General features: G+C 43.7%; 1 protein-coding gene across 1 annotated transcript in view; it reads right to left on the bottom strand.

Annotated features, from left to right (window-relative positions):
• Window positions 1-301: 301 nt before the first annotated feature.
• The window catches only part of TLK2 (tousled-like kinase 2), a 38605-nt gene continuing 27695 nt past the window's right edge, over window positions 302-11211 (bottom strand). The window contains 10 exon segments of the mRNA XM_010079672.1: window positions 302-752; window positions 1104-1211; window positions 2204-2315; window positions 3413-3551; window positions 5023-5192; window positions 5664-5753; window positions 6644-6735; window positions 8436-8517; window positions 8882-8979; window positions 10735-10801. Coding sequence (XP_010077974.1) covers window positions 579-752; window positions 1104-1211; window positions 2204-2315; window positions 3413-3551; window positions 5023-5192; window positions 5664-5753; window positions 6644-6735; window positions 8436-8517; window positions 8882-8979; window positions 10735-10801 — 1132 coding nt within the window. The 3' untranslated portion in view covers window positions 302-578.

Raw genomic sequence — 11211 nt, 5'->3', positions numbered from 1 at the left:
TAATTAGGGGTAAAACACTAACTCTAGTGCCATGAACAGGCAGGATCAACTTTTTTCCCCTCCAAAGGGCAAAGAGTCATATACCATCCCCAGCTGAACCTTGGTGCTTCGAGCTTTTCAGGAGATGTTACCTAAACTTTATTAAAAGAAAAAGAACAATGTTTAAATATCAACACTGGACTAGCCCAGTCTTTTTCCAAAGTCCACATTCTTCATATGAAGCACACACGGCGTCCTGGATTCCCCAAGGCTGCATGTTCAGAAGTTCACAGTACATGGAACCATGTCTTTTTGTATTTTCTTGAGTTTCCCCTCCTTGCTCAGAGCAGCCACCCTTTTGTGGTCATTTTACAGGATAAACCTCAAGCCATCTCCTATCCACATGGCTTGGCCTAGATGCCGAAGGTTTTCTTGATGAGAGTTGATGTTGTCATGCTCTATGGATGGAAAAAAGCAAGAGAAAAAAAAAAGCACCTGGTGCAGGTTTCTTGAGACCCTTGCGGATTCCTCTATTCCAAAGCTGTTTCTCTAAGTCTTTTTGCCGGTTTCTCAAGCAGTTTTTGGCCTGTTACTCTGTCTCAGTTTGAAGAGCTGTTATTGGATGATCCGGAGGTTGATGCGACGGCAGCTCCAGCTGGGCTGCTCGTGGATACAGATTTGCGGATGTGAGGCAGCAGGTACGGGTCACAGGCCAGCTGCTGGACATCTATCCGATCCTCCTTTCGGTAGGCCAAACAACGTCTGATAAATGCCTGCAGACACCCCAAAGGCAAAACAAGAATTAGTAGGACAGCAAAAGGAAGCTTTCTTCGGGAGTGGGGCCAATCTGACAACCCCAGCACTGAGATTCCTTCCCCAGTGACCACAGAGACAGTCCAGCTCCTACACCAGAAGCTCATCTCCTATCAGGAGGAAGCACGGGCAGAGGCACACACTGTGCTCTGCTCAGTCCTCAGCCTGATAACGCAACGCAAAGCCACCCATCGCTCTGCAGGAGGCAAGCATTAAACACAGAACTCCCCCTGCTTTTAGGGAAACCAAGAGGGTGGAACTGCCAGCGCCAGTCACTGACATACACACTGCGATGCTGCAGGAAGATTTACCTTTGCTTCTGGCGTGACTACTGGCTTTGGAGGAAACTGCACCTCGGTAGCTTTCAGAATTGTGTTCTCCTGCAGAATATCTTGTTGTGACTGGTTGTGACCGAAGGGCTACCAAAAAAAAAATGGAAGACAGATGTTAAACGTTGTTGACAGGCCTTAAAAAGCCCATAACGCTACTGTTTATCATCAGTTGACATCAGCATTTTTCCAGGCAAGAAGCCCACGAATGCTGTGAAGGTGCTGCAGATTCCAGATGAGCAGGACACACTGCTCCCGCGCTTAAACTGAACAAAAGGGACCAAGCTGGAACGCGTCTGTGGTGTCTGCGGTGTCTCCGGCTCAGACAGGAGGGACCTCCACCTGCTTCCAGACCTCGTAGGTCAGCTTCAGCATGTGCAAGAGGGCTTTCATCTACCTAAACCAACAGGAGATTCACCCACTTCAGCCTCTGCTGGGCCGGTTCCACCATCTGCCTGACTGACACCACTCAGCAACCCAGTGTGTTTGTCAGCCCAGGCTTTCACAACACTTGGTTACTAAGGACTTGTGAAAACAAGAGATGGAATCCTTCTCCTGCTCCAACTTATTCCTTCTGTTGTCATAAAACAAATCACCTTTTCACAGGAGAATCACATTTTCCTGGTCCAGACTCTTCCCTTCCAAAAGCCATTCTAAAAACTTCTAGAGCAGGTCTTTGTACCTACTTTTTTTTTTTCCCTAAAACGCAGCCATCAAGCATCATCAGGCTCAACAAAGACTTGGAGCATTGAAAGCATCACAACACAAAGCCAGAGCAAGAACCTCAGGTGTCTGGCCCTGAACAATATACTGCTCGTGCCCATAACAGCCTCAGGGGGAACACGCCCAGTGAAAGAGATGTTCTGCACAACATTGCTTCTGAAGGAAGCGCCACGTAGAGTGAAACAGAACCTGGTAAATTCTTCCCACTTCGTCAGCATGGACTCTGCCTTGGAAGTGACGGCAAGGAGACAAGGTGGAAGCACCTTCTAAGCCTGGGGAGGGGAAGAAAGCAGAAGCCAGGGCTGCCTGCCCAAAGGTTTGGGAATTGCCCCTAAGAAAGGAGGTAAATGCCTTCTTACCTTTCTGCCATAGAGACACTGATAGAAGATGACTCCCACTGACCAGACATCAACTTTATTTGAAATCTTTGGAGGTTCTTTTCCAACCACAAAACATTCTGGTGGCAAATACCTGATTAGAAGGAAGTGATAAAGGGTTATGAGTAGCATCTCCAGATACTTTCAGTCATTTTTTTCAGAAAGGAAGGAATGAACTTCTGTGATCAGATGTTAGCTTTGGACTTGAGCTTCCCGCTTTCATTCCTGTGCATCTTTGGGCCAAGATCACCAATGTGCATTGTACCCCTTCTGGGAACAGTGATCCCAAGGACTCTCCAGACACTCATGGTCTGAGCTAGTGAGCAGTTTCTTTTCACCAGAGCACATAAAGTAATCCCATTTTCTTTTATCTTCAGAACCAGTTATTTGTTGTTAAAAGGGCTCAGCCAACAATTCCACAACAGAACCACACAGCCAAAATACGTATTTCTAGAAATATAACCCCAGATGCCCCATTCTAGTTAGAGACGGTCAGCCTTGCTCAAACCACAGCTAATTTCATTTTTAGGAACAGAACAAAACTGTACAATACAGAATGCCTGAACAAATGTTCCTGTACAACTGTTGCCCATAGTGACAGTTGCAGCTCAGGTAATATCCAGGAACCACAATCAGTAGCACTCACCGTAGGTCTTGCTCTCAGCAAGATGCAGTGACAAAACGTGGCACTGAGGATAAAGTATTGCTGAAAACATCTTTCACATCACACTCAAAAGTGAAGCGCTGGCTATAGATAGCACTACGAGATTTACATCTTTTGTAAGAGCTAACTATAGATTTTCACCTCCTCATCTTTCCATCTCCCCGATGTACCTGAATTTCCAAACAGGCACGGTATTCTCCTCCTCCTTGCTTAAACTGTTAGTGCCATTACAGACTGTGAAATACCAGCCAAGCTCCACTCCAGAGCTCGCTGTCTCAGCATATGCGATTTTTCACCAGGCCCTTTGGATAAGAAATGGTTTTCAAATGTATAAACACTAATCCACCGAAAAGTAAAAAGCTGCCGGCCTCAAAAGGAGCTGTGTGATAAAAAGAGCAGCTTCTAGGGTCTCAAACCTCCAGTGTCTCAAGCTGTCACAACGGCAGCACATACAGAGCTGACAGATCCAAAGCTGCTGATAAACTGTTCTTGATCCGTAACTTGCAAGTGCCCCAGGCAACACTTACCAGTAAGTACCAGCCCCCTGCGATGTCAGTTCCATGCCATCAACAGAGTTGTAGCTGTCATCATCCATGATTTTGGAAAGTCCAAAATCTGTGATTTTTATCTCTCCACATGCAGTACCATTGACTAGAAGAATGTTACCTAGACAGAGGAGGGAAACAGCCGCTTAGGATACACATCTCGCAGGAAAAAAACACGAATAAAATTGCATTGAACTCTGCATGAGAGGACAAGGAACCTACATTGCAAGCTGCAGCAGCCTGGGGCAGATGTTTTAACACTCAGTACCCCGTGCTCCAGAGACAACTCAGCTCCCACCAAGTGCTAGAAAACAATCTGCCCAGAGGCCTGACATCCTTGGAGCCTCCAGATTCTGAGCCCTATTAACCAAATAAGCTCGATGCTCATGCTGTTTTGACCCCTCCCCAAGGTCATGTTGGAAGGGCAGGTCAAAAACAAGGATTAAGGAGAGAAGTACACGTACACAATCATGACTCATTCTGCCCAGAAGTCCTGACTTGCCCTGGCCTCTCAATAAACCAGAAACTCTCTCCTTCCTGGCAAGTGCTCCCCAGTGGCTTTCTAAGCTCAAAAAGGACAATTACTGCTTAGGCAAGAGTGTCTTCCAAATCCATCAAGGATCAAGATGTCAGCTCATCACTGTTTTTTCTTAAAGCCTACAATAAAGCATCAGAATCGTGCGTGATGGCAGCGGATGAATCACAGCTTTAGACAACTGTAGGCAGAGCTCTGCAGCGTGCTCAGACAACGGGAGAACAGTCAGCAGCTGGGGGGAGAAGCAGGGTCACTAGAACTAGAGCAACAGCACCACCTCCCGTACAAATTCCTTGTGCTGATGCAATAAACCACATCACATACTAGTTACACAATGCTAATGAAGTGCCACCAGTACAGGGAGACAAGCCAGGGATAACTGCCCAAAGAGATGGCTGAATTTTATTGAACTAGGAAAAAAAAAGCTATGTAGGCAATATGCATCACCCCAAAAGAGAGCGCTTCCATTTTCCCCTTGTGACTCTGCCCAAGGGTAAAGAGAAATCTGCAACAACATTTGGAGAGGACCTTCCACGTGGTACTGAATTCAAAGGCAGACCTGAGCGAACAGTTTGTATGTCCTCAACTTTGTGAGCTGCCACAGGGTATGAAAAACCGAATGCTTCCAAGTTAGCTTCTGCCACCAAATTTTCAGGCAGATGATTACAGAAAGAATAAGCCAGAAGAATGGGAACATGAAACGCACTAGTAATTATGGGAACCTTTATGAAGCAATAACAGAAGCTCTCAACAGCAGAATACAAGCAGGACATTAAGAAACCAAACAGACACTTGGTGGTTGAAGGGCTTGTTCTGAACCGAGAGGCTACTTTTTCTGGAATGTTACTTCCTTGTTTTATGTTGCAATTCTGGGAGACAATACCCTTTTCACAGCATGTTCTATGCATTTTAGTTTTTTTTTCTTCTTGCAAGTGAGTTTTCCCAGACAGCCCTGACTCCTTTTTGCTGTCTGACCAAAGTAAACTTTCCCATGTTACTTATAACCCATTACCTTTCGTTAACATCCTCAAGCACGTCAGCTAGCGGCACAGCATACCTGGTTTAAGGTCATAGTGTATGATGGGAGGTTTGATTTCATTTAAGTATTTTAAAGCATTCACAATCTGCATGATAATGGATCGCGCCTCTTTCTCCGACATTAACTTGTGCTGTTTCAGGTAGAAGTCCAGATCATTTCCCTCACAGTATTCTAACACTGTACAAAACCTGGAGGCAAAACAGGAGTTGTTGTAATTAAGGCACCTGATAGAAACCACAACACTTCGTTATCACCTGTAAGACTCACGTATTTGGTCAAAATATTAAATTAAGAGTCCGCCAGCCTATTAATCCCTCTCTGAAAAAAAGCTACTGGGAGCACAGTCCCCAGTGCTCAACAGTACAAAGGTCAGAGATCCCCCATTAAGTGCTAAATCCAGAAGAGGAAAGCTGTATCAGCTGGGGCGTCTGCACAGGCCAACAAAGAGCAGGATTCACCAGTAAAGCACCACATCTGACATAAGATGGCATACTGGTTTGAGTCTAGAACACTAATGTATGTTGAAACTGCCTCAGATATCTCTGCAGTACAGTCTGTGACATTGGTGTGGACATTCTCTGGACTCTCCTGGAAGGTTTTAAGAGTCCAAATACTTTGTCTGTAGCGAATGGGTCAAAGGACACAGGAACATAACTTACGAGTCAGTATCCAGCGAAAAGTAGTCATATAGCTTAACTATTCGAGGATGATCCAGTTCTTTGTGAATTCTGTACTCTCTACACGCATGTCTGAAAATAGGAAAGTCTGAGCGTTAGTCATACAAGTGACTTCATTCTAAGTTCTGCAGATAGCAAACCCAGACATACCACACAGCAGTCCAACTTCAATCAAACCCATGCACGTTATTAAGACAAGCAAACGAGGAACTGCGCAGAACAGTTCTCGAGAACCACAGAATGTGAGTGCCTCTCAAACACTGGCAATGCTACAAAATAACTGATGTTGATTAATGGTCCTGCTTGCCAAATCAGAAAAACCTCATAATAAATCCTTAAAGGATCCAAGATAGCTGAATACAAAAATCAGCAAGTTCTAGAAAAATTCCATGATGCTTAACAGCCCAACTTCCAGGCTTCAAATCCAGCTTAGTGACTTCTTGGGGAATTAAGATCACAGCTTTATCTTTGAAGTTCTGTCAAGAAGGCTTGGCTGCCATTCTGCAGAGCTTATCTAATCCACACCCAAAGGCTTCCTGCAACCCCCTTCCAGGCCATAACACAGGTATAGTCCTGATCATCTGTGAAAGCATTAAGTATTCTAGGACGGGGAAGGCTTGCAGGGAGCACAATGCAGGTGTGTACCTGGAAAATGGGCAGGAAAAACTGACTCCCACGAGTGGAGCTTTGACATTTCTGAGAGGAGAAGCCACTTTAACACTTTCTTCATAGAGCACTCCTGGTGCTTTAAAACCTCGTGTTTATGCAAAACTGCGTGTGTGCACACGATCAAAACATTTTGAACCAAACCCTAACTTTTGCAAATAGCTGCTGGGACAGAGATTGGCTTTTGAAACGTAGCTAAGCACAGGAAAAAAAATGGCAGCCTGTTCCCAGACACCAGATAACCAAACACAGGAGGGGTTTGGAAACATGGCTGTCTGCTTTACAGCCCTACTTACTTGTGATAGTTTTCTTTCTTCTCATCTCTCCAGTTTTTATTTAACTGGTGTATTTTCACAGCTACATATCTCTGTTCTGTTAAATCAAATGCCTGCAGAGAGAAGAGCTGAAAATCAGTAGGAATCACAACTTCAAGTTAATACTGCAAAAACAGACAAGCTCTAACAAACCAATATCCCCACCCAGGAAATCAGCATTACGACATACTGAGTGAAGAGCAAACCCACATTTTGATGGGTAATTAGTTTCACTAATGAAACCAAGCAACTCTGAAAACAATTGAATATTCAGCGCTTTGATCTGACCTTCCCCACGGGCTCTAACTAATGCCGCATTTATTCTGACATTATACCACCAGCACTACAATGGGATCAGAAAGGGCAAATTACCAAAATATAGACAGTTAATCACACTGGGAAAGACCCTGCCATTGGTCCCCCAAGCTCCCTAACTCATTTTCTACACTCAGTTTAAAAAAAAAAACCCAAACATCCAGAGGATTTTCAATACTTTGTTTCACATTGGTAGCCCAGCTCTTCATCTTGAAGCACAGTACTTCAGCTTATTTAGAAGCTGGAGCATGCAATGGCAGAACTGCACAAATTCTTGTGCTGTATTTTTCCCTCCAGTTTCTTGTGATTCAGATACTCTTTGAAGAACGGACGTCTGGAATTATGTTCTTAAGAAATGCAAAAATCTTTTACCTTGCCTGAGAGCAGCAACAGCTGATAATTTATAGGACGGGGCAAAAATCTTATTGTAAGCAGACAAGGATAAACTGTGTCCATCTCAGAAGTTGTATACTTAACTCCTAATGCTTAATAGGTCGCCCAAGACCCTGGAGAAGAAGGGCTAAGCACTTTTTTGTTTTAATAACTTAGTTACAACTCTTAAGCACAGTCAGGCGTGAAGTGTTCATACCCTCTTGCTTTCATCTGCGGAGCCAAGGCTTCTTCCTTAGTCAGCAAAGCCTCCAAAGAGCAATTCAGAGTACTTACATGCAGACCACACTCTTCTTTCACTACCTGAGCAGTCTAGCCTCCCTGGTTTAGATATCTGTTGTTGTATTGCATCAAAATAGTAAATCACTGTGAAGTTTCTACTATTTACATTGGCATAGTTATTTTCATTCCGGCCAAATTCAACACGAATTAAGAACTACTGGGTACAGATGGGGAATGTTTAGAGCCGAAAATGCTTTAAGAATAGTAGTCACATAGCAAGCACCAAAGTATCACAGGTCTTGGCCATGCAAGATTGCTGACACACAAGTAATCCTCAGTTCCAAGGAAGTCCCAAGATCACACACGCACTACCCCCTCCAGTCTGCTACTTCACAGCATAAAATGAAGACACAGGGAAAAAAAGCCTTCTGCCCCCAGGAAATGAAGGCTTTGCTCTTATTATTGGAGCTATTTTCTCTTATTTACAGTGACGTTCAGGCTTGCTGTGCCATACTCAATAAAACATCACTACTTAAGGTATTTGTGTGCTGCACTTGAAGAAACAAGTGGTTTGCTTCTCTGTCCTGATAAAACCTGCACACTTGGTGCAACATTTCCTTGAAATATACATTTGCAGGAAATCTGACCCCCAAGGACAAGGGCAGAACCTGAAAATCTCAAGTCTGCTGCCTAATGCAAGCCAGATGCAACACATCCTTTGTCCTCCATCCTCCCTTCTTCCTCCACAACCACACACACCATTGAGAAAACAAGTGTAAAAATTCTGCTTACTGCAATATTTCCCTGCAAATTCAGATTACACCACAGACTGCCACTTCAAATTTACCTTATATACTTCACTGAAGCCGCCTCTACCCAGAAGATGTAGCAACAAATATCTATCATTTAGCGTTGGATGGTCTTTAAATCTGGCAAGAAAGACACAGTTTAAGAACACTGACAGAAATAATGCAATCTACTGTACAAAAAATTACAGCTACTACACAGCTTAGAAACAGTATTTTTATATTAAGAGAGAAAAATATTAAAATTGTGCTAACAACTGAGATTTGATACTATTTGATCACTTTGCAGTGATGAAGGGCTATATAATGATACCCTGATGCACTCGGAAGCCTTTGTCTTCCATCAACTTCAAGTTTATCACCATGCTGCCCCCCAGTCAAGTGACATATTAAGTTGTAACACCAATTTAAAAAAAGATTAAGTGTTTCCCATCACGAAAAATAAAAAAATACTGTACGTTCTTGTCCCTGAATCCCGTGTGCTTACTGTGAATTATCTTCATTGTGTATCCTTTTCAATTCCCTGATATGTAGATTTCTAACCCTCTCTAGCCGTTCTAACTCCGCCTGGATCTCTGCTTCTTCCTGCACAAGGAAAAAAAACAAAAGGAAAATACAACACTGTGTAAGATAACGCAGTTAGCATTTCCGCCTGATTTATGGAAATACAAATGTAATTCCATTTGTGAAGAATTTATCGGTAAATAACTCATTTGGGAGATGAGAGAGATAGTCACAGTCAACTAAGAGTCAGGTGGTGCTCACACCCACGCAGTCAGGAGCAGACATATCCTTCACGCCTTCTTGTTTTTAACATTTGCTGTAATTAAGAAGTGATGTTGCTTGGTCCTGCTCCTTCCCTGTTTAAGTGCCATGCAGCTAGTTTTGTAGGAACTCAATCTCTTCTGGGATAAGAGAAAGTAGACAGCCCTCAGAAGTGAGGAATGGGGATGTCAAGATGCCACATGGGGATGGGGTAATATCTGGAGAGGATGGAGAATGTGAGCGCACAACACTGGGTCCTATCAGCAGTAAATGGTAGAACGGGTCAGAGTGTAAGTTAGCGCTGTGGACAGTGTTGCAAACCTCAAAACACCCACCTTAAGCAGTATTATTTGGTGTATACGACTCAAGGGACATAGTTACCCATTTGTCTTGTGACTCTGTCCCCTCCCTTCTCAACTTGTTCTATTTTTAGGCCCAAAGAATGAGCCAGTTTCCAAAAGCGGAGAAGGACAAGCATAGCTTCAGACAATGCCACGATCCCAGAACGTGACTTCATTTTCCATTAAGGTCCATTTCCAAAGGGATTCCTCTGTCCCGGGGTGGCACATACATGCCCAGCCCAGATGGACCTGCGGTTAATCCCCTCGAGCAATGCGGAAGCCGGAGAGCAAGCATGCCCTCAGCGTACTCCTGCCTGTATCACTTATCTTTGCCCACAGGTCAATAAAACAAAACAGGCAGAGTGCCAGCGGATTCCATGTGCGCATTAACTTTCCCTTGCCACTGAAAATAACAAGGAGTACCGCAGCATTAATGAGGCCTTGTGTTCAACTTGTGTGTCAAGGTTACAGGGAAAAACTCAGTGTAGAGCTCAGGCACCACCGGAGAAAAGAAGGGGGACTCCAGCAATGCATTTGCACACTTCCTCTTTGTTTCATATGGGAAATAAAACTCTTTGGCCTTAGAAGACATCACAGGTAATCAGGAAATGGCAGAAGACATCAATTTTTTTTTCAGTACATCATCTGTTGAAGTGTCCCAGAAAACTTATTTATAGGTTAGTGCAGTCACTTCAGAGGTAACCACCAGCTTAGCTAAATATAACCTCACTTGCAGGTACAGCTCCTACTGAAGCCGATGCATTTGAAAACAAACGTGCATTACAACTACCTCAACAGTACTAGTTTCCAAAAGCCCAAGAGATTTTATTGGACTGTTACTGGTAATGCTGGTTAGTCGATATTGCAAAGAAATGGGAAAGTCAATGATGGTTGCAGTTTTTGTTGTGTTCTTATAATTTTCTTCCCCTGGTCCATCGCTTCATGATCCCCCACATTAGACACGTACAGAGCCCAGCACCAGGCAGGTCACAGTGACAGAATAAGATCTATTAAAGCTCCCTGCATGAAATCTCAACTGTAAGGACACAGAAATCTATTTATTGCTGCAAAGAACATTACTGTGAAAAAAATATTGCAAAATCCTGGCCAACCTTTTCAAGCAACAAAAACCTCTCGATTATCAAACAGTGGTGACCTCTACATAGAAATGCTATTGGTCATAGAACACTGAATTTAAAACCCACCTAAAGCCTTCTCTGCTGTTAGTTCTTACCTTTTTAAGATGACCTAGTCGGAGTTTGAAGATTTCTTCCTGTTCATGGTATTCTGCTAACGTTAACCTGCACGGAAGAGACAGATCCGATGCGTTAGGTTTCAACGCATGTGATAAAGAGAACAGTCCACAGAACGCACGTCTCCAGTGGAAGTGACAACTACGCAGAGCATGTCAACAGCTGGCAGAGAATTTTTTAGGTAAACTCTCCAATCTATCAGCACGAGTATTGGACATCTTATTTTCCCATTTGAAGTTTACTTTAATGACTAATTTTCAGATTTTTCTTTGCAATGAAAGCTGGATAATTCAACCCAGCTATTCACTCCAGGACTAGCAGTACACCTGCCCACAGAACCCCTGCAAACAGAGCGACCAGCTGGGATTCAGAACTTCTTCCTGTTTCAAACTCTGAAGTGGCTTCCAGGGAAACCCTGGGAAATTTACTTCACCTTACCGTACCTTTGACCTCATGTG

Source organism: Pterocles gutturalis, unplaced genomic scaffold (genome assembly GCF_000699245.1).
Source record: "Pterocles gutturalis isolate BGI_N339 unplaced genomic scaffold, ASM69924v1 scaffold17454, whole genome shotgun sequence".
In the NCBI taxonomy this organism is placed as follows: domain Eukaryota; kingdom Metazoa; phylum Chordata; class Aves; order Pterocliformes; family Pteroclidae; genus Pterocles; species Pterocles gutturalis.
Note: the sequence above shows the minus strand (reverse complement) of the source record. Positions and strands in the feature narration are given on the sequence as shown.